The sequence below is a fragment of the Platalea leucorodia genome, assembly GCF_965183815.1.
Source record: "Platalea leucorodia genome assembly, chromosome: 4".
In the NCBI taxonomy this organism is placed as follows: domain Eukaryota; kingdom Metazoa; phylum Chordata; class Aves; order Pelecaniformes; family Threskiornithidae; genus Platalea; species Platalea leucorodia.
Window position 1 is genome coordinate 12,372,469 of NC_138826.1, and position 24,011 is coordinate 12,396,479.

Here is a 24,011-nt window from a genome sequence, read left to right on the forward strand (position 1 = left end):
TCATTCCTTACCCAATTACTCAGTTTTGTTTTCCTTCCTTCTGCTGTATTACAATGCAATCATCACCAAAAACAAATAGATCAACCTAGGATATAAAGAAGACTTTTTTTTTTTTTTTTAAATCTGATCAATAGCTTTACAAACATATATTTTGTTCTATCAGGAGACGTAACTTTTCTGACAGACACCACCACCATGTTGGTCTACCAGAACTGCCACTTCACAGAGCAGCAGGAAAGTCATCTCAGTGTCACGTACCTTCTCTTCATACCACACTGACCACATCCTTCCAAAACTGGTATGTGTCTAAAAGGTTCACAGACAACAGTTAAATCTGCTATACTGCATTTTCTTTTAGAAAATGATGGGGTGTTGCTTACAAATCCGTTTTTTGGGAGGCGTGTTATAGGATTAAAAAGTATTGTTTTAGTTATGCCTTGCAGCAGATGAGAAGCAGAATACTGGTTTCTTGTTTAAATGCAAGCTATGACTCATCCTGGACAGAGATAAACTGAAACACATACCCATTAAATAAAAAACACAAACAATTTTCCAACATGAGGATTAATGACAGATAATAACTATAAATTAACTTTAATCTTTTATAAATCAAACAAAGCCCCTTACATAAATGTCACTGCAATCTTTTCAGATGAAAAAACCAAATCAAAGCAGAAAGAGAAGTCACTTAAATATTACAGTTAATATTCAGTACCAAATCAAACAGCTCCTTAGCAGAACCACTGGAGTGTTCATGAAATATTTCAAGACTAAGAAAAGGAGTGGAGCTTAAAACATCACTTTAATTTTTTTAATATATTTTTAGTTACTTTTCAACATCAAAGGGGTACAAAATTCTTAATCCCGATACACTGAAACATCACCAGCTCTGCAATATTGAGTCCAAGCTAAATCGTGTATTTAAAAAGGAGGAGGAGAGCATTTTGTTTTTCTACTACTCTTTTGCTACTGCTTGAAAGAAACTCTGTGTAATTGTTGAATGGGTTAAAACAAAATTTAACTGAACATAAGAAGGCTGCTGTTCACAGACAAGAAGGGAAAAACCAGAGTCAGAGACCTAATAGTGGACAATTTTGAAAATTATAGTGTGTGTCAATAATGGAGATAACAGTGAGATTCAAAGGAATAATCTCAAATAATAGGGAAAATGAGCACCTGCCAGCCACAAAGCCATTAGTATCAGGGCTTTTATCTTTGCAACAGTTAAGTCTGGAGACACTGACAAACTTAACGACATAGAAAATAAAACATGGTGAAAATCTAACCAGGAAGCAATCCCCTTCACTCAGAAAACACTGCTGTGCAGTTTGAAAATAAATGCTTCTAGTATGAAACTCACTGTCCCAATCGTTGGTAACAAACACTGCAAACCCAGCAGGGCCACTACAGGGTCTAGCTGGGTTTGCAGATGTGCGTAGCTGATCAGGCCATAGCATCTGCATTAAGGGACAGACAATCCCAAACCAGAAGCAGCAGGCTCCTGACCAAAGATCCCAGATATAGGAGTTTGCCTGCACAGACCACCCAGTGTGATCAAACGTGTGTTCTTCCCAGACAGATGAAAACCAAGGGCTTGTAAAATCACGCCTGGGACACAGATCTGGAATACAGTGCCTCAGGAATGGGAAGCCCTGAAGGAAAGACCTTGCTGAGAAGGGCTGATGGTTAGGAGTCTTCAACCTCGAACAGGTAGGGAGTAGGGAGCACAACTGAGACAGAAGGCGAGGAAGAGAGAGAGAGATGGTATTACACCAACTGGGAATGGGAAGACAAATTCTGTAGCAAGCAAACAGCTCGTCAACATTCTGGAAAAGGTGGCATAAGGGGAAGCACAGGTAATAATACTTCTCTCACTAGTAACATACACAACGAAGTGCTGGACAGTAGTCAATCCTCAGGATATCCTCATCCCCTGGCCAGTACTACTGGCCTCAGTTAAAGACAGGGAATCAAGGCAGAAACTTCCTCAACTCACACAAATAGTTGGTATCAGGCATATCCTAAACCCATCAATACTTGCCAGCCCTTAGGTGGACAATAAGTATGTACTGCTAGCTGCTGAGATCTCACCCACAGAGGTTCTGAAGCTCCACTGCCTGCCCCACAAGCTTGAGGGTAGAAAAAGATGGTCACAGATCCACACAAACTTGGCCAACGTGAGAAGACCAGGTTGGTACAGGGAAAGATGGAGACAGCTCTGCTCTAAAGCTGTACTGAGGGCGAGCAGCGTTTGCAGAAACAATTAGATATGCAAATAAGCACATTGAAAATTAGTGACGGTTTACTGTTGTCATGGAGAAAAAAAGCACCCTCCGTTCTGGGTCAGACCCAAGCACTGCATTTTCTTTCCCTCATTGGTAAATAAAACTGTAGCGAGCACTGGAAAACCCAGGAGCAAACACTTCTCAACACAACTGAACCTGGGACTGGAAAGGTTAAGACTTGGAGGGGTCAAGAAAGCAACATAACCCAAATAAAAAACCTCTCTGCATCACCCCAGAAAGGCAGGGCCAGGACAACTCTGTAGATCCTCAAAGCTACCAGGAGGTAGAAGCACAGCCTGGAAGAAAACATGCACACCATGCAAAGGCCAAGCTGTTTCCCAGCACTGCTGCTGCCGGGGGAGACAGACGTGGGGGAAACCGAGGGCAATGTGATGCACAAGGTGCTCAGCTCCGATTCCCTTGAAGCTACATGGGAAGATCTTGTCTGAATGGAAACACACACTTGGCTTGAAGCCTCCATGTATCTTTGGCCATCCTTATAGCGCTCCAATCCCCTGTTAAATGATGGCTGCTAAGAAGGAAGAGAAGGCAATCAACCTATTTAGACTCAGCTTTCCCACCCTGGAGGTTTCTTCATAGGAGCAGCTGGCCAGAGCACTGCCTTTGTTCCAGCAGCCACAAAAAACACAGACGCCCCCCCTCAGCCCTCCTAAAATCCCACAGAAGAGCCAAGATAAGTTTATAATGGAAACCCTGACACAACCTTAACTATAGCATCCTGAATGGAAGGCGATAATCTGATCTGTGTGTGAACTAGCTCCCCTTGTCTCAATGGTATTTATCTTACTTTAACTCCTGTTACAAAAGGGTTGAGTCATATAGCAGAGCTAGCCAAGTAACAAAACTGCAAGGCTTGCTAAAACTTCAGATTCAAGGATAAACAGGCACAATCCTAAAACAGGTTAGAAGAGAGAGTCTCCACAGGAGCGCTGGTAGCCAGACCGCTGAGCCTCTGGACAATGGTATTTGCTTCTGCACCGCAGAGATTATCACAGCCCAGCGGAGGGGTGGGAGGGAGAGGGTGTAGAGCACAGGGCTCTGCTCTTCGTTTCATGGTAACACGTATTACCCAGGGCCCAAGAAACCTGATCCCGTAGCAACCTCATGTATGGAAAGTGCCCCAATCAGATTTCACTGTGTCAGGAGAAGAACAGTATTTACTCTGCATACAGATTAGTCACAAAACTGGGTCACTTCTTGCCTTTTCAGAGAGGGGGAAAAAAACAGCCAAAACCAAGGCTTCTTTTTCAGATCTTTTTGTGTCTCCCCCCTCCAACTTTTAAAACTACGTGATGCAGTGTGGTCATTCACAGCTGTCTAAGCTGATCAAACAGCACCTGCATGTGTAAGGTTAAAGCACATTACACTCACTAGGCTTGCATTTCTTAGAATTCAGCTCATTAGCTACTTACCGGTTCTTTTCCAGTTCGTTGTGCGTAGACCTGGAAGATAAACAAAAATTTGGATTAGCCACCTTTGACCTCTCAGCACCAAAGTTCAATCGCTGCAAGCTGTACACATCCCCAGCGGCATATCTCAGCGTAAAGCCAACCAACTACATCCATTAAAATCTATAGCCATAACCTCAGCCTCCCTGCTGACAAGAGATCCCTCCCTTCCTAAGTCTATTTACCTCCTACGTGCAAAGCTGGTACTCTTACTGGTGCTACAGAAAACGTTCCCTAGAGACTTAAACGCACACCAAATCCCAAAGAGAGGCAATGATTAAAACAGAGGACCAGAGTCAGCCATTTCGAGGCTACTTCTGGCTCTGTCACCAACTCAGTACAGGACTGCAGTTACATTTCTTTGTGCTTTAGTTTCTCCATCCACCCTGTAAAAATATTGCTGTCATATGCTAACACAGGAGCTCGTGGAGTATTAATTTATGCACATCGAATACATGGGAACCTTCCAGCAGAATGGGCTCTGTGAGGACAACCCCTGGAGCCCTTCAGCAGTCACATGCTAGATTTAGCAAACTTAGTAGAACTCCAGATATGGCCAGCATTTGGGCACGAAATGGGATGGCCAGTACTGCCATGTTTGCAAACATCAGCGGTGCTGAGCAGCACTTTTAGGATGCCTGGAAACCCCTCGGGGATTGAAACAGCACTGCCACAGCACTAGCTTGCAGCGAAGCAAGTGACCCATGAAGTGGCACTGTGACCACTCGACAAAGGAGGGGGCTTTGTCTTTATACCTGCCCGCCACGCCAAGCACGCTGCCAGCACTCCCTCATTTAGAGCTCGCAGCTTGAAAATGAGACCAACTAGAAACAAAAGGGAAACAGGCAAGTTCATTCTCCTTGTCTCCGTGATGACAGCACGAGTGGCAAAAAGAGCTTAAATCCTTTCGGGATTTCTAATCTAACGATGTTACTAGTAACCCAGGTAAGGCTGTTGAGGATTATTTAAAAAGGATAGCCATTTATCCAATATTTCTCTTTAATAGAAGGTCACCTTAAAATAAGAGTAAAAGGAGCCCAAGAGCTTAATAAAAAGGATCTATTTTCTGTAATTTGGCATCACATTTCTTCCGGAGCTCTGAGAAGATTATCCTCTATCCCCCATCTGGAGAATCCCACAGAGAATTCTACAATTAGGGAACTGAATGGAGGATGTGCTCCAAGGGAAACCCTGTCATAATTAAATGCTTCTCCAAAAAAAGGGAGGAGGAGCACTTAACAGGTGTTAGAACCTCACCGAAGATGACGAATAAACCGCGGACGTCTGCAAAAAACAAGGTAAATGAGCCTTAGCTAGCCATGGCTGAGAGCTGCGGTGGCCAGAGGAAAAACAAAACTTTACCGTATGTCTGTGCAAGGCACCCTGCACAGCAGGATACGGGATACCCTAAAGGCAAGGCACACTATAGCCAAACTCCTGAAGTGGAGGAAACTCCCAAAGTAAATCCTTCCCTCCTGAAAAGAGAGGATCCCTAAAGTCTGGTTGCCAGGAATCAGAGACACGAACATAGTATTAGTCCAGAAAATCTCCCAAATCAAACCCACATCACCCATGGAGTTTAAAACAGCAAAATCCATTTGTCCAAGCAACTCGGATGCAAATTAACCCACCAGGGCTGAGCTGAGGCCCTTTAAAACCACTGCCCATATGTTCTCTGGAACATGCTTATTGTTCTTATTTACTGTATGTTCCTGCAGGAGACTTTGCACTCTTCTTGGCCATGACATTAGCAGTTATAAAACCAGAGATATGCAATGGCTTGAATTCCTATATTATATCGAGCCAATTATCAAGGCCAGCACTGAAAGAACAAAGTTTGGCCCACTGCTGTGAACAAAATTAAAACAGCAGGTTCTCCCTACTCCTCTCACACAGGAGACTCTTTATTACCTATCTGCCTTCTGATGAACAAGACAACCGAGAGGGGTCACAGGCTTTTCACCAAGTCAGGAAATTTATGCTTTGACTTTTAACCATATCGGTTGCAAGGAAAAAAACAAACCCCAACCCCCCCAACACTTTCCCACTGAGGCTGAATGCAAAGGAAAGAATCTCAGCAATGCTGAATGAATCCTATGGGGATGTTACTTCTCCTACCTGCCTATGCTTTGCTTAGTCTTACTGGGGACATTTGGAAAAGTTTTAATTTTTCCTTTAATCTAAATTTAGGAAAAAAAACCCAGCACCCCACTACCACCACTAAGTATTATTTTCTGTGCCAGTTTCCCTTTGCTTGGACAACAGATACAGAAAAAAACCCTCTCTCTCTTCTGTTCATAATTCATTTCATTTTCTGTAGCTCTTGATCTAGAGATTAATTTTCTCCCCTCGTCTCTGGGTTGCACATGTTACTAAGATTTATTTGGAGTTAAACAAGGACAGTGCTGTTAGTGAAGTGGAAAAAATGTACAGGAACCTCTACATTCAGAAAAAAATAAAATCTTTTCAATAGGTACAGAAACAAATGTAACTGGACCTCTTTAACTGAGCTGGTCTTATCATCAACTGAGAACCTAGAGAGTATCACCAGACTGAAATCAAAGCTCCATCCCTGTATGCGATCGCCAGCTTTTTGATGGGTACAGGATGAACACCACAGCTCTTTCAGGGTTACTTGTAACACTCTGCATTTACAACAGCACAACAGCAAGGAACTGGTGCACTCAGTGCGATGTTGCGTTGCTGCCGTTGATAGTCGCAGCCCGTGTCACCCAGTGAAATAAGGACACAAACCAGAGGAGCTCACACCCCCGCTGTCAGGTGGACAGGGCAAGCAGGACCTTGCCCGCACCTACAACGCTGAAACCACGGCCATGCAGGTACGGACATGCTCAGAGAGGAAAACAACAGCCCGAGCACACTCACCGCCGCTGCTCAAAACCTCAGCTGCAATTGAAAAGTAGCTCAAGCACAACATCTGCAGGGCTCTCATTTAGAAGTCAGGTTTCTACAGCAGTCAGCTCTTTAACAGTAAATTTAAAACATCCAAACTGATAACTACCCCTAAAAACTGAAGGAATGTTATATAAGGACGAGGATCCTGCTAACTACATTTTGAAAACAGCTTGGGAAAAGATCAAGAAAGAGTTTTAGAAGCTTAAGATAAAGGAGCCAAGCAAACAACAGCAAAAAGCAGCAGAGCAGTCCCCATCACGATTTTAAACAACAAAAAGCTGGAAAAGGAGAAACTGTTTATCCCTCTTTACCCCAGATACCTGAAACTGCATACAAAATAGGAAGAAACAGGGAAGCAGCAATTGTCAGTCGCTCTAAGGTCAGATGCAACAACCTTTTTCTGCCAGTTACTGTGGTTCTGCCTTGCTATTCCAACACTGTAACAGGGTGTTGCTGAAACATTAAGCTACACTGAATTCCCCCAGTGAAGGAGACATTGTAAATAATGTATTACTTTATCCCATTTTCTTTATTTAAATAAAATCCCTCCAACCACGGTAGAGGCAGCCAAACTTTCCCTGAGCACAGGTAAGCCAACAAAACAAACTGCATCAGGGAGGAAAAAGCTCTAAAGAGCACTGAATTCATTTGTCATTGGGTTTTTTACTGTAATTAAAATCACAAAGCTGCCACATGACATTAAACACAGCTGACCTTTCTGGTTTACACATTTAATATTGATAAATAGCCCAACGAATGCATTTGCAGCATAGCTGCATTTTGGTTTGACTTCTTAGTGAGGTAAGTATTTTCTACTGGGAAAATTCAGCAATCGAGAGTCCTTGTCCTACACGATACACAGGTGGCATTTAGACGCAATGACCCTCTCATCTCCTTGTACCTGGTCACCCTCCTGTCTGTATCTGGCACCAGCTCCCGGATCCCAGGACTCCAAGAGCTCCATGTCCACCACAACAGAGATACAGGTGGCTCAGGAGGTGCTGCTGGCCATCCATACTGCCAGGTAAGGAGTGGGGTGGAATAAAAATCACCTCTGCAAATACATGTCCTTAATGCCAACACAGAGCCAGTACTTCTCCAAATTCACTCACCCCACTCTGCTTTAGCAAGAGATTAATCAGGAAAGAAATATTCCATCAGCTTATGCAAACTAAGGCACGGTTACCTGAATCACATTTAGCAAAAGAGCAAGAACATCCATCCACAGCCCAGGCCAACCATTTTCTGGCTTACTTCTCTCTGCCCAGGTTCAGCCACCTCTGCTGCTTATGCATCATCACACCAGATACAATCTCATTCTTCTTCATTTTACAGACCTTCCCCACCTTCCGGCTCTGCTGACACCCATTCACTTGGCCACCAAATTCCCCTGCAGGAAACACCTTCTTCCATTCCCCAAGCCAAGATCAACCACCCTTCTGGAACCAGCGAACTACATTACTGCTTTCTCTTTTATGCAAGTTCTTTCTCAGAAACTACTCCTATTGGAAACAGCCAAATGACAAAACAAAACAAACAAAAAGGAGCCGTGATCAACAACTTTTTTCCATTTTAAATCCACCTGTGCCCACAAAACAAGGCTTACTGGCTGAAGAACCCCACTGTTTTGCCAGGGTTTCAAGCAGCAGTGGATCAACACTGTAAGGAGTTTATGAAACCAACTGCACAAGCCATAGTCGGGGAAGCCTACAGATAAGCTCCGCTACTAGCAACGGGTGAGGCTTTCAGCCCAATGGTAAGACAAATGATAGCTGTGCAAGAGTCAAATCTTCCTGCCCAGATGGAGATGCTCAAGGGCTGAGTTTCCAAAGGAGCTGTGAACTCACCCCACCTCTGGGAGGCCCATGAGCCTGGCTCTTGGACGGCTGCACAGGACCCTTGGACAGGTCATATAGTATTCAACGCTGCCAAGAGCTCCTACAGTGAGGAGCAGGATGCAGCTGAACAGGAGATGGCATAGCTGGAGCAGAAGTCCTGCTGCCATCCTTATGCCCTTTGCAAGTACCAGCCTCAAGTCCAACAAGAGTCTCATCTCAGCCTTGCATATCAGCAAATCTAAAAAACCATTTCCTTCCAAGCAATACTAGAGACAGAAGTTATCTTTGCCATTACTATCCCATGATCCCCCTACACTGGCCTTGAGGTCCAGAATAAATGCTTCTCCGTGAGGAGCTGAAGTGAGGAGACAGAACAGACTGTTTCACCTTCTCACCAACATCAGTGGAGATGTACCAGATTAACCTGGCCCCAAACTCTGGCTAGTTTTTCTGTCACTCTTAGACGGACACGGTATCAGATTCCTCCCAAGGCTCTGATCAAAGCTGTTTTCCCAGGATCAAGCCGGATGCTTTCCAAAGTTCACATTCTCCGTCTCCAACAGAGAAGGGGTGCAGCCGTACTGGCATCTGTTCGTGTTTATTCATCTTTGGAAAAGGAGGAATGGCCCCACAGCCAGTTTTCAGCTCAACAAGGGGAAAAGAGCTCCTTCGTGTGGTTTGCAACTGCAGAAAGTCACCTACCCCTGGGTTTCTATGCAGTATCCTGAAAGCCTCCTGCAACACTCTCAAGTCAAAAACAACTGCACACATCCCTTGAAGAAGTAAATGTCTTCCAAGCCACCTACAGTATTTACGCAGCCCCTCTCAGTTTGGTACCTACTCCTCAAAATCATTGTTTGTTTGTAACACTTTGGAAATTAACTCTTCCCTAACACTTCTTATGCAGGAGGGACAACACCAACAAACAGAAAAGCTAAATGATTTTCCCAAGGTCACACAAGAAGCCTGTGGCAGAGCAGGGTACTTAACCTGGGCTCCCTGAGCCCCAGGATAAGGCTTGCATCATTTGGTTGCTGTTCTCAGGCATCCCAGAGAGACATCTAACAGGGACATTTGTGCCATCTGATTCTTGGGTCAAAGACAAAAAATGACATAATCATTGTAAGCTGCAAGTGGGAAAGTGGAAAAAACAAAAACCAACAACAACAACCCAAACCTAAACCAGCCCTCATGTCTCCCCCACCGGCTGCCAAGTGAGCCAACCCTACTCTCAGACACCACTGTATGAGGTGCCAGAGAAGAATCTAAAATGGGAGCCAAGAGCAAAGTAATATTAGTCTACCGATAAAACTCATCCAATAGACACATCAGGCATAACCCTCAGGTGGGGAAGGAACTGCAGCCGCAGTCCCAAACAAAGCATGCTGTTCTGCTGGTGCATGTTCTGCTTTTTCAGCACAAGGGAAGAAAGAGCAGGAAGACAGCTCATCCCTGCTGAGCACCGCAAGTCTCTTCCAGTCCCAGAGCTGAGCATCCCAAAACCAGAGCAACACCCCAATAAGCAGCACAAGGTGGCACTCTGCAGGGGAAGGGTTTTCCAAGCCAAGCCACGCAACAGCAAGAATGTTGTTTTGCATTCACTGCTGCAAACTGGGGCCAGCAAAGAAGTCCCCAGCTGGCTTCCCTCCCTACCATACAGGCTGGGAGCAAGTGTGCTGGTGTGGGCCTTCTCCTGTACCACCCGAGACCCTACGTACAGAGGCTGTTTCTAGCCCCAAGTGCTAAGAGAAAACTGCCCCATCTCACATGCTCCCTTACGCAGGGCCCTGCATGGCCAAGAGGAACTGGGTTTGCTGAACAAGCAGCTATTCAATATTTTGTTTTCTCCTCATTGTTCAACGTGTGGCCTCAAGCCAAGCCCTGCTCTGAATACAGAACCGGTGGTTTCCTTACAGGCTTTTCGACAGGCTCACCGAGAGCAGCGGCTAGGCAGTTCACAAGCACATTTATTGTCAAGCATCCTCGCTTTCCAAATTGGAAGCTAAGGAACAGGGAAATCAGAGTTGCAGCTTCTCATCCCTCTGGATGCCTCTATGAAGACCCCCAAGGGCCTGGTTTTCTGGGCCACTTTACGCGTTCAAAGCACAACTCCTGCTGATGCCCCTTGCGGCTGCGCATCATCAGCACTTCCACAGCTCTGATCCCAGGTTCATATCTTGGAAAATAACAAGGTGAGGAACAGACTATTTGGGGGTCTCCTATGACAAGCCAGGCTGAAAGGAACTTGCTGAATGTACACAGGGCTGCTGACAGGGGCCAGGAGTGAAGCGAGTTCTCCCATGTGCTATTCACTGTGCCATTCATCTGCCTTCTAACTTCTGTGACAAGTGAGCAAAGGTCCTACCGAAACCACCTCCTTCCCTTCCCAGCCCACAGTTAACCACATCAGAAGGGGCTGGTGCACACAGATCAGACACAAAGGCTGATGCACGTTCATTTTGGGAGGTATCTTTCTTAGCCATTTCAGTAGAGAAACCCCCTAGCCCACCTCTCTTGGACATACAGCAGTTGACATCTTCTATAATGATTTAGAACTTGGCCAAATTCAGATAGACTCTCACAGGTCAGGAAAAAGTATATTCCTTGCCTTCCCCAAGGCAAGATTCCTGTCTATGATCCATGATGCAAGGGAGTTTGAGCTTCTTGTAGACGGATTCTTGACTTTTTTTTTTTTTTTTTTTTTTAACATACATCAACAAACCCATGCTTTTCAGGGCCTGGTGAGGAGAAACATCACGCGGCTTCACCATGGCACCTCCAAGTTCCCCCATGAACAGAGAAGAGCACGGCACAGAACGAGGACAGCAATATACAGATGCTTCCTCACACCAACGTCAGGTGTTCACTGTTCCCCAGGTCTCTCCCAAGTGCTACCTGTGAAGGACAACCTCCCTACGCTATCATCATAAACAGATTATTTGAAGCAAAATTAATTATTTAAGTAGAATGAGGCACAGACTTCATCCATCCCCTGCTAACACCTTAATATCTCCGTTAACAAAATTTTCTCTGTTGAATATTCAAGTGTATCGCAGAGCAGAGTAAGGCCTGACACTGCAGAAAGCTCTATGCGGTCCCTGCCCCGCTGACTTCCAGCAGGCTCCATGAGTCTCACTGCATGGTCAGGGACTCAGTCTCTTCCAAGGCCACACCAGAACCAGTACCGTAGTTGCAGGTACTTGCACGGCAGGGAGATCACAGTGATTCACAGAAAGAGAATAAAGACACAGGAGGAAATTTTCAAATCTACCTAGAAAACTTAGGATCCTAAGTCTCGTCTTCTTTCAAACAGCCACAAACTCCAAAACACCAATTCTGCTTCCTGAAAACAGGATTAGAAAAGTGTGGGCATTACCCCAATGTACAGATGGCGGGAACCACATAATGTACAGATGGTAGGACCCATGTAGGTCATCTGACCTGCCCAGATCTTGCAGCCTTTCGGCAGCAGACTCAGGAAACGATCCAAGGCCCCAGCATGCCAGCCCTTTGCCCTATACCACACTTCTTCCCACACATAACATTACCCTTTCGAGGAAGATGGTCATATCCAGAAATAGCCTCAGCAATGTCATCTGCAGAGGAACAGTCTGTTTGGGGAACATGTACTTCTCTGCAACACCCATCTTCTGACCTAAAGAAACTGCCTTCAGATGCACTAGGGAAAATGAGGCTTTTTGAGTAAACGCCACCTGACTGAAACACACTTTGTTTGAAAAGAAACTGATGGCATTTGTATGGCTGTGGGCCAGGCCAGGCTTTCTTCACTTCTATTTAGACTTGTTAGTTATCTCTCATGTTACAACTATATTGCTGTAATACTGTGCCTGGAGGTGAAGGGAGAGGAAATAAGACTTGAAAACAGGAAAATACATTACACTATTGTTAGCTACACATTCTATTAGGGAAACTGAGGCACAAAGACTTACACGGGCTGTAAGAAAATCAGGAAGAGAACCCAGGTGTCCTGATGTCTGGGGTTGTATTCTGTCAACAGGGACATACTCATCTATCATCTGGGAGATCCATGAAAAAGGAAGTCTGAGAAAAACATAAGAGCTCTGATTTCTTCTGTTCTTACAGTTCTGGCTCACAAGCAGCGGCAACTAACATGAAGGCAATGAGGTGGCTACCTCCCACTGCTCCCAGATGGCCAAGTTACTTGTGAAGCAGTTCGTGAACTGCTGTGGTTTGTAGCCTAACTGTTAAAGGCAAACCAGAACTGGTGCCATGTTACCTTACCATATCTATACATTGCTTTACGGCTGCCCAAGCACCTGGGCAATTACGACTGGAGTAACACTCTCAACAGCAATCCCAATGTCATTTGTCCCTTCCCATAACTTCTCCCTTCTTGGTGGTGTTACAGATGGAAGGAGATAAACGAGAAGTGTTCAGAAAATAATCGACTTGTTTACGCAGAGGAACTTTAATCAAAACTGAAGCAAAAGAATTGCCACATGCCTGCTTGTCACAGAGCAAGCAGCAAAGTATAAATAAGTAATTAAGATAATGTTGGAAATCATCTAGGCTACTTCAAACTGGATTCATAAAGCAACAGAACTGAAGTGAAATCACTTTCATATCAGAGAATGGAAGTATAGTAGGGAGCACAGAAATGAGAGATGGGAATATATCCAGCAGGATGGAAAAAGCAGGCCTGTTCCCTCTGAGCTGATCAACAAGGCAGTGTCTCATAGAGAAGAGATCCAGGCAAAGGCCAGCCAAGTGCACAGCCCCAGAGACCCACAGCCTCTGATCCAGAGAGCCCAAAATAGTCAACAAAAACAAATCCTATCTTTGTTGGTTCAAAGGGGGTAGGAGGTAGGAGCCAACACTCTCAAGAGGAGAACAAACAGAAGCCAGTCTTTGAATTTGGGCAGAAGTTTGTCAGGAGGGTTCAGGATATGATCAACAGCAGGAACTCCAACAAGCAAGACAATAAATCCAGCGGCATGACGTGGACTGGTCTGTTTTGGTCAGAAAGAGAAATGGATTTGAACGCTCAACCAGGAGCGAGAAAGGAAAAGGTCAGTCTTACCTACAAACAGGGGAGCAGATGGAAACAATGCTACAGGTGACAACCAATTCACTGTCAAGCAAAGGATCAGGTCAGGTTAAACAAAAGCACGAAGGATAAATCCCTGCATGTGTTGTGGATGAGGTATTACACAGAAAAGATACAAAAAGGGCACAAACGTGGCAAGAGGCGAAAAAATACCCAAACACCTGACAAACAAGGAATACTACTTAAACCAGGGAATTGACTGTACATGGAATATAACGGGAAGAGAAAATGAGGGAATTCCAGGAACAGATGACCAGGTTTAGCCCAAATATCCTCCCTACCATCCCAGGGCACCAAATCTCTCTAGAAGCTGGGGCTAACAACCTTCACGTTTCAAAAGAGCCTAAGCACCAAAATCTGAAGTTTCTTGTCACTGCGCCAGCACTGCTATCAGTGATGCAAATCAGCCCACAGCAGTTGCAGCACAGCCTTACCTGGGTAAAGTGCTGCAACATGAACAGCATGAGCCCTGACTAGCAGTTCCACTGCTGCAAAACAGCATGCTCCTGTAGAGGCTTCCCCCAAATCTGGGAGGACAAAGGGACCGTGAGCCTTCAGCCACAGAGAGTGACAATTCACGGCAGACAGATGCTGCAGCAGTGAATTATAGCTAAGTTGTAGATAACATCAACAACCGGACCTGCTTCTAGTTGACACAAAGGCCTCTTCGCACAACTTGGACACTCTAAAGAGACCACAAATTACATTTTACACCTACTGAAGGTACCAAAGCATAAATTCAGTCCAGAATCATGGGTTTCTGCATAGCATCCCTGACACATAGATCTCCCTATGCATGGCTATATTACTAATACACGCAGGAAAGCAGGAACTGCAGCTCTGCGGGACCATCCCACTTGGAGGGCTATAAAATAAACAGGGTGACAAAGGGGAACACAGTGGGTTCCCCCATGGAAACTGCTGTATCAGCCCTAGTGCTTCTGGAGGCCTCATTCCTTGCTAAAGAGCAGGGTTTATGCTTCTCGTGCCATTTGCTGGGTTCACCCTCACTTTCTGTATTTTGCTTGGTAACCTGCCAGTTGCACTGCAAAGCCAAGCATCACTGAGAAGACACTGCATACAAAACCTCACCTACACGGGGTATTTTTTTTTGCCCAAATTGTTGGCAGGATCTCAGTTTCTGATGTAGATCAGCGGAGACAAGGAAAGGCACACAACTTAGTGCCAGCAGGGTCAGAAACTCCAGCATCACAACGACTTCCTTGTTGACCCTTGCAGACTGCACTGGGGCAAATTACATCAAATGGGCAGATGCGATGTGCCGAGGCTGAACTGAGCTATTTGAGTACCTGCCAACCTGCTCTGACCAACTGCACTCCAGTACAAACCTACAGCAGATAGTGGGATTTTAATAAGGGATGATTGCATCTCTCGTGCACGTACCAGCAATCCATTTTCCCAGTCTAACACTGAAACTGTCATTATGCTTTCTCAAAAAAAAAAGTCATGCTCACACCTAACTATAGTCAACACTGCTGGCCAGTCCCTCTCAACATCTCTAACAGAGAAGCAATCTTTAACAGCTCAGCCTTGTCCAGTTTTCCTTTCTTGAAAAATTAACTAGCATATTCATGGACACTCTCTACTGGAAGGCAAGATTCCATCTCCAACTATTTCTAGACAAAATTTCAACAGCAGCATGAAGATTCCAGATAGCAATCACACTGTTTGTACATTATCAAAATGGGGCATAAATCAAAACACGGCACAGCAAATCTCATCCACTCTCTGTTTTACACATGTGGATTTGTACTAGACAAAGCAAAGCCAAGTCCTGAGCCATGAATAGAGCTCCCTGGCACTACAAGGCTTGAGACAGAAAGCAGTCTCTATCCCCAGCATGTTACACAAGGGCCTGATTCTAACCCACCTACACACAGCGAGTCAAAACTCAACTCCCACTAGCTGTGGAGTAAGGTGCGATCCAGTGAGAGCGCAAGCGGCTAAAAAAACAACAGCCCCCAAACAAATAAACAAAGTATCATCCAGAAACAAATACCAACTGATAGAGGCTAGGAAGCAGCAAAGCTGTCAAGAAAAAGCCTCAGAGACCAGCTCCCTGGGATGTGAGGAAAGGGGTAGGGGCTTTGTGCAGAAAAGTAGAACAACACAGGCTGACACAGCGATCTACTTCAGGAATTTCTTACACAAGATAGGCAAACCACTCAGCCCCCTGCACCTCCTCTCCTCCAATAAAATCAGAATTACAGCACTGTCCTTACTCCAGAGGCTGTAGGAAGGACTGAAAATTGCCAGGTACTCAGTCATCAGCGCAATGCGGGGGCAATGTACCTCTGACAGAAAAGATATAATATATTTAAAACTGTGCTTAAGCAAGTGTTCACCAACCCCCCTACTCCTCCCCTGCACAGCCAGGTACAGCTGCACAGCACTGCTGTTCTGGTAAATCAGGCTTTCTTGCACACCAGACAGCCAAGGTTGACTTGCAGCTACACACGCCACATCCTTTTAGCTTCTGCGCCCGTGTTTGTGAACCTGTGGCACGTGAAGCCATCACCTGAGGCATATGAGGTACCTAATGCACACCTACCTGCCCCCCCAATCCTTCCTCAGGGATGCTGTGAGCAAAGTAAGCTTAAAGCCAAGAGTACCTGAGGGTTTCAATAACGTAGCCCCCATCCCTACCCTCAAAAAACAGCTTTAAAGGTTATGAGATTGGAGGGCTACAAAGAAGATTCAGCACAAAACCAGGTGATGGGATTTAGAACTGTGGAAAAAAAATTTCAAATGGGGCAGAGGAGAGCGCAACAACAGAAAAAAATGAGGAGCTGCACCGCTAGAATAGCCAGAAGGGCAAAGAAACACAGACACCCAGATTTTCAAGACACCATGTCCAAAATGCCATACCATACACATTACAGCTGCTGATTCCAAGCTCTGCAGGCAACCTGCTACCGGACTGTAGATGTCTGAAAGGCCTTTGGGAAGCAGCCTCAGACACAAGGGAGGATAATGGGAAGAGAGGAAAATGAAAGGAAAAAGAAACTGGATGGAGATCAAACCCTCCCCCATGGAACTGAGCAATAGCCTCTTTGAGTGCCCTTAACAACATGGGCCTCCCGGGAGAGCTGAGGGCTCCTAGTGCTGCTGGGAGGGTGCTTGGCATTTCCCCAGGACCAGACCAAAAAATAACAGGCTTTTCTACATGCCCGAGAATCTAAATAAAAACAAAACACAAATGACAATCTAATATTGTAACATAATTTCAGATTCCGTTATAAATCTTAACTTCATTAAACTGATTGTATTATGGGGGGGGAGGGGATATCATTTAGCATCCCTGCTGTTTATTTTATTTCCTGCTGACACAACGATTTAAATTGATTAAAAAGTCTTCTCAATTATTTTCCAAAATGTATAAATATCAAACCAGTCTAATCCCAACTAACTATAATGAACCTTTCAAATCACTGGGTCTATTTAGAACTGCCTATGTAGGGTCCCTAAGAGCAGCTTCCAGTGACATCAAATGCAAGTTAATGTACCCACAGAACTGTACTCCCAGCATGGACTACCTCACTTCTCTAGCAAGTTTTTAGAACCCAGCTTCTGTCCCAGAAATGTCTTCAGAAGGAACAAACATTAAATAAGTGATGCTGTATGTTACAACAAATCTCTGCTAATTTTTCATCCCAGTCCAAAAACCAGAAGATACTTTTGTCAAGAGCAAACTAAAAAAGAGGCAAAATTAAATTCTAATTTAATATGGCTTGGCTAATTGATTTGCTTGGTTTTTTGCTTTTAGCTATGTGTTAAATGGGATTTAAAAAAAAAAAAAAATTTCCCCTGTTTATTATGAACTCCAGGTCATAATGACTGTGATTCTCCACATATTTTTGCAGGTGGTTAATTTTCAGCGCCTAAATACCCCTGACTAAAGCAAGACTGCATATTTTTAAATATATTCAGGTTTTAACTCACAGCATGCAACATTAGGTCTTTAAAATACCCATGCAAAACACTACACATACAGATAATGTCCTGAGGACTGCAGAGGGGAACCCCTCTGCTGCAATCTGCATGCTGTCGGTTGCACAACTGAGACAAATGAAGGAAGAGAGAACCTGAGCCAAAACATCCTTTAAAAATGCCTCATGTAAATTAGAAATAATGAATCAATGTTTTCCCTCTCATCTGTACACCCCTGTGTGGGGTAGAAAAAAATTATTTTGCTGGGACTGGGAGACCATCGTAGTTCTGTAAGAATAAGATTTGCTCCACCATTGCCATCCAGAGCTGTACTGCCTGTTCCTCAGAACTTTCTGGGTGTTAGTGCTATGACAGCACAGAGCCTGTTGGGAAGAAATAGCTGTCATGTCAGGGCTGCAAATGCTGAAGGGGAATACTTGGATTTAAATTATGAATTAAAGAGCATCTAGGCTCTGTAAAGACCCTGCATCACATAATCATGGATTATTTGGTTCAATAAAGATCAGCAACAACGCACATGTGTCAATTTCTAAAAGTGTTTAAATAAAGAAAAAAAAAGAAAAAAAGAAAACAACTGCACTTTGCCGAGGTTGCTTGGAAGACATTTTTACAGGAGGCTTTTAAATGACAAGATCTGCACGAGACCTTAATGCATAATTTCTCTACACTAATTAAATATTTTGAGACAAAAGTAATCTAAGAAAATCTCTTGTCCACACATGAAATGTAAGTTTTGCCCCTCATCAAGGGCTTGATATTTAATTCAAAGTCCATTCAAACTCCACTAGACAGAACTTACAGTATTGTCTCTTTGATTTTAACAGGAAGGGATGATACAGAGCCTTCCTTAAACAAGGCTGATGCTATACTCAGCGTCACACAAAACACACTGCAGTGAATTTGGAGGCACCCTGAACTTCACAGTTGTCACTTCCCAGCACTGCAGCCATCTGGAGGGCCTGCCATCTCCTACAGCAAGTGCAAGCTGCTACGACTTGCGCTAAAAGAAACTTCCATTTCCAACTGTGTGTGTAAGGCCTGAGCTCCCCCAAAAGAACCGCTCTGGTCTCTGCCAGGAGCAGACCTGACGCTGGTCACTCCCTGAGGCCGAAACAAGTATGGGAGGCAACACACTGGGTAACACACTCACTTTAAAGGTTCAATTTGGCCTCAGTATTTCATGTATAATGAAGGTTTTAAATAAGACTAGAAAGTATCTTTTCTGCTGCTCTGTTGCCTTTCCCCCCACATCAATATATTCAGCCTGTCATGCTAAACAGCCCAGCAGGCTGGTCTCAGCACAGAAAGGTGCCCCATGAGAGCTGTGCCTGGGGGCTCTGTGCCGGCAGGGCACGCTGAGCACCCAGGCCCCAGGGACCGGGAGTGCTCTGCATCCCTCTCTACCCTACGGGCTGCTGGATTCGGTGCTAAGGAGCTCCTGAGGGGGATGTGCTTCCAGCCCTCCTCTGGAGAAGGGCAGGTTGCCATGACAAAGGCCTTTGAGAGAAAGAGGTGTGGGATAGAAAAATAGTATGTGAGAAACCTAGAGGGAAAAATACAGATCTCAATTCAGCATTTGCCATCATTTCCCAACACAAAGTCACTGGAATCTGGGACTTTGGTTCATGGGAAACAGTAAAGGGCTACAATTGCCCTGAAATCAGGAGAGGCTGGATGAAGGAGGGAAGCAAATGTAAATATGTAGCATACAAAGAGCTCAGGATATGCTGATCCTCACGAAGAAAACTTCCCCACAGCAAGGTGTCCTAACATCACTTCAAACAACCTTTATTATCAAGTGCTGCCGAAGCAGAATCACTGCAAGCAAAGGCACCTTTCCCCCAGGCCTTTTCAGGTCCTTCCCAATGGCCTTAAGAAAGCTTTAATCACCTGAGCCACCTGCCACCATTTTATGGATTGCACAGGCCTTGCTGCAGTAAAAGCAAGCTTGCAATTGCCTCTTCAAAATTATACTTTATTTTCCAAAGTTTCTCTATCCCAGAAGGTCTCAACAAGGTCTGAACAATTCTACAGAAGGGAGCAAAAGAAAATAAAAAAAACCCCAGGAACGAGGGGAGAGGCAGATCGTATCACAGCATTAAGTGATAGGCTTAATCCTGTTGTCTCTTCTAGATTTAAGAAACCAAGAAATATGGCATTGTATAAAGAGAGAAGTGTCAAAAACATGGAGTTCTACAATTACCAAGCAATCAGAAAGCTGGGAAATCCCACTGCCCTGGAAGGCAGAGTGAAAGACAGCTTCGTTTTCCTGAACTGAATTTTTAACACGTTGTACATAGCAGCCAGTCATCTCCCTTTCTCCCATTTGTTGTAGGGGATCCATTTCAAAACATCATTTCCTTGCCTCAAATCATGCCTGTCATTACAGTCCCAAAGCACTGAGGCTGCACGCACGCTATCCCTTAAAAGCAGTGACTTCTGGGTTGGAAAGACATCAGCTGTGTATAATGGGAATAGCTATTGCCTGCCTCCTCCCTGAACCCTATGAACAGATCTCCCTATTCCCCTTCCCTCTGCAGCATCTGAGCCTTGGCACAGAGTCAGCTGGCAGTGCCACTTCAGATACAGCTCCCCTGTGTCCCCTCTGCTCTCAGTGCTATGGATCCAGAAGGGATGCTGTATTTGTGTGTCCCAGCTCTGAATCCCCCTGCACTCAAGACTCTTCCCTTTTTCCCCACAGGGTAAGTTTCTCTCCTCTGCCTCCAGCCTTCCTCTTCAGCTTCATCCTCCCAGCCAGCCCTGCACCCCACGCTTTCCTGCCCGTATCGTACCTGTTGGCAATACTTGCATTGCTGCCACTGCCGCTGTGTTTCCTCGCCCGGCTCAGCCTCCGCGTGGGCTTTGGGTCTTGTAGTCCAGGACTTGGAACTGAGGGGAAGGTTGAGGCATAGCCATGTTCACATTCTGCAGGAGAATCAACAGGCAAGGCATAAAAAAAAGGGTCATTTAAAAAAAAAAAAAAAAAAGAAAAAAGAAAAAAAAAGAAGTCAGCAGGCAGGCCTCGCCGCTAACCCGTCAGCCTAGCTGGGGAGGCCCTTAAGCACAACAGCTCAGGGAAATGACTGATGATGTGTTTAGAGGGAAGTGGACTGGGAGGTGGAGAAAAGAGAGGAAGGGGAGTGTAAAGGCTCTGCCAACCTTGGAGGAAGGACAACACCACTCAAACACCTGAAAACATCAAAAGAGAACATGACAGCCCAGAGAGCGCCTCGTCCCTCTCCTCCTGTCCAAGCTCTCTGAACCGGGCAAACCAGGCGTATTTCACTGTGCCATCGAGTTCTCTGCAACGCCAGAGCCACCCACCGCCATCCTTCCTGCCCACTGGGAAACTTTCACTTTTCCTGCCAGAAAACACCTTCACCTCAACCTCCCCCTCTCTGCAAAAAACCTTCCACCTCGGCCACCACCTCCAGAGGACCTGTCAGCCCTGCCCCTCGCCAAACCCCTCACTCTCTGGTGATGCCCCACCAGCCAGCACTCGCTCCGATCCCCTTTGCCAGGGCCGCTCTCGCCCCTCCGCCGGGATCTCCGACCCCAACCCCGCTCCCCCCGAGGGCTGCTACCCCAGCACCCCTCCTCCCCCCATTACCTCTCTCCCTTCGCTCCAGATACTCGGCCGCCTCCAGCAGCCGCTGGATGTTGATCATCTGGACCTGCTCCATGGCCCCCAGGCCGGCAGCCGGGGGACTCCGCAGCCCCGGGCCCCCCTCCGCCCCCACGCTCCCGGCTCCCCCGCTGGAAACGGGGGCGGCTGCGGGGGGAAGGAGCGAGGAGGGATCGCCGTCTCTCCCCAGCCCCCGGGCCTCCTCACACCGACAGCCCTTTCGTCCCGGGGTGGGGGGGCGGCTCTCCCGGGAGGGCCAGGGGTGGCAGGGGAACACGCGAGGAAAGGCCGGGGGAAGGACCGGGACCGGGACCCTCCCGCCGGGGGAGGCGGCCAGGCGAGAGCTATTCCTGACCCACACCCGGCCGAGCGCTGCCCCTACCCGCCACCCCCGCTCCGGCCCGGCCCGCAGCCACCCCCCCGCGCCGGTCCCGGCCCGGATTTACCCCCGCTTCGGGCCCTGCCAGGATCCAACCCCCTCGGCCCCCGCCTGGGCTCGCCCCCCGCCCGGACCGGCCCCTCAGCCCCGCGGCGGGACCGGCCCCTCAGACCGCCCCGCCCCGCCCCGCACCACTTTGTTTACCTCTGCCCGGCGCTCACGGGAGGGGGGGGCGGGCGCCGCCGCGGGGCTGCCTGGGAAATGTAGTTCCGCGGCTGCCGCCCAGCACGGCGGGACGGCGGCTGCCTGGGGTCAGCGCCGGGCCCCGCGCCTCCACGGGCAACGGCTGCGTGCCCTCACGCCTGAGGCGATGGCCGGGCGCCCTCCCAGGCCCTGAGGTGATGGTGGCCAGGCCCTGAGGCGATGGCCGTGTGCCCACCCAGGCCCTGAGGTGGCAGCAGCCAGGCCCTGAGGCGATGGCCGTGTGCCCACTCAGGCCCTGAGGTGATGGTGGCCAGGCCGTGAGGCAATGGCTGTTTGCCCACTCAGGCCCTGAGGTGATGAGTGGGCACGGCTTCCCCCGGGCCACCACCACCACCGGCTGGGGAAGCCGCTGCCACACCACAGCAGCCTGCAGGCCAGAGCTCCACACTCCACCAACGCGCTAGGGGCGAGACGGACATCGCCCAGGAGGCAGGAGTGACCTGCAGCCACTTCATCCCTCTCCTTACAAAGAGCAGGGCTTTCCGCACGTGGAAGTGCCAGAACTGTGGCAAGAATAAAGCAAAGACAGGCTACAAAAGAAAAAGCTGCAGCCACAGGGTGGGAGCTTTCCACACCTCACCTGTGGAGATGTAGCTAAAGACAAGGTGCCAGGCTCGGGGAAGTCACCTGGAGTGACTGTTACAGGGCTTCTGATGGGAGACAGAGGTGCAAAATCCATTTTTTAATGTGAACACAGCCCTTTGAGATCATAGACAAAAGATGCCACAGACAGCAATCTCACTATATTTGAAGCAGCACATAAACAAGTAACAATGGTGACCATCTCAACATTTGAACGAATACTGCCACACCTATACCTTGCAGTCTGATCACTCTTCTCAGCTCTATTCACATCCTGATTTTCATACAGGCACAAACCCTCGAGATCACTTCTGTGATTCTGAATTTTACCAGCTCCAACGTTTGCTGGAATGTAGCTTAAAAACCTGTTAACATTTAATCGTATGATACCAGCCTCTAAAATATTTGATCTACTCTCGAAAAGGGCACAATCAGAGAACATTCAAAATCAGAATCAGAACATTCAGAGTAAAAGTCTGAATCTCAAAATGACACTGACTGAGAAACCCTGCAGCGGTAGGAGGGTTTGTTCTGTAGTTCTAATTGGGGTTATTTTCATGGGTCTGAACCTTTAGGCTGTGACTGGTTACATTTGCAAGCATTCCTCCATCAGAATGGGAGCTGGAAAAGTACCTTGAAAAACCCCAGAAAAGCCGAGACCCTCAATTAATGGCTTGTGTCTGGTAGCAAGAGCTTTAAGCAGAGCACAAAGTATCAGGGACTCGTGATGAAGTTGCAAGAGTTGGCAGCACTCAACTTGAGAAGGCCTGGAAAAAAGCGGATTCAGGGTAGCTAACTTTTCTTTAAACACATTTCGCTGATTCACCATTTCTGAGGTTTCCTCAGAAAACTGCAGGCTTGCAGCTGATGGAGGTAAAAATAATACCACTATTCAGTTCTTACACAGCCCCTTTCATCTCCGAATCTCAAAGGGTTGATTTGGTTTGTTTCTCTTAAGATGGGATAGCAGAAGACCAAAGGAAGCTGGGCCACCTTCAGGGCCATACCTCCCTCCTTCTGCACTGAGGAAAAGCAAGCCCCAGCCCTCGCTCAGGCAGGACGGCCTCCATTCACGTACCTACACTGAGCCAGATCACAGCACGTGTAAAGACTGGCTTTTGTCTGGGGCAGAACTAGGGGAAGGCAGTGTTCTCTCTCTCCCCACCTGTTTTTTCTACACTGGAAACTGCCGATAGAGCAGACTGTTAAAACCACATGGAAAGTTTCAAATTTGAGCAGTCTCAGGGACTACTTATATGATCTTGGATTACTCACAAAGGGAACGGGACACAGATGCACGCACCTCTCTGCAACAGCAGGGTTAACGCGAGAGCATTTCTGGGCTCTAACGGTGCTTCCTCTAACCTGCTTCCACAACCAGGGAGCCATTTGCCTCTCAGGATTAGCAATACTAAACATTAAACCACCCCCACACCCCCCCCTCAAAAAAACCCCCAAGATGAAGCCCCCAAATCACTGCAAGCCAGGTTCTTGTCAGCCTCCACTGCACTAACTTTTGTGATGGCACATTTGGAGGTACGTGGTGCCACTCTAGGGATGAAACGGGGAAAGCCACGGCTGGAAAACGAAGG

General features: G+C 46.8%; 1 protein-coding gene across 6 annotated transcripts in view; it reads right to left on the reverse strand.

The window, feature by feature from the left end:
* The window catches only part of MXI1 (MAX interactor 1, dimerization protein), a 62,826-nt gene that overhangs the window by 31,544 nt on the left and 7,271 nt on the right, over positions 1-24,011 (reverse strand). For 5 of the 6 annotated variants that reach the window (XR_014227851.1, XR_014227852.1, XM_082308613.1 and 2 more), the window contains exons 2-3: positions 20,362-20,494; positions 3,719-3,748 (exon numbers count right to left, since the gene is read on the reverse strand). Coding sequence is in view for 4 of the 6 variants with exons in the window: in XM_082308613.1 (XP_082164739.1) it covers positions 3,719-3,748; positions 20,362-20,494 (163 nt within the window). In the remaining 2 variants the exon portion in view is untranslated. Of the gene's footprint in view, positions 1-3,718; positions 3,749-20,361; positions 20,495-21,179; positions 21,588-24,011 lie in introns of those variants that run through there. The other variant, XM_082308615.1, reaches the window with a different exon arrangement.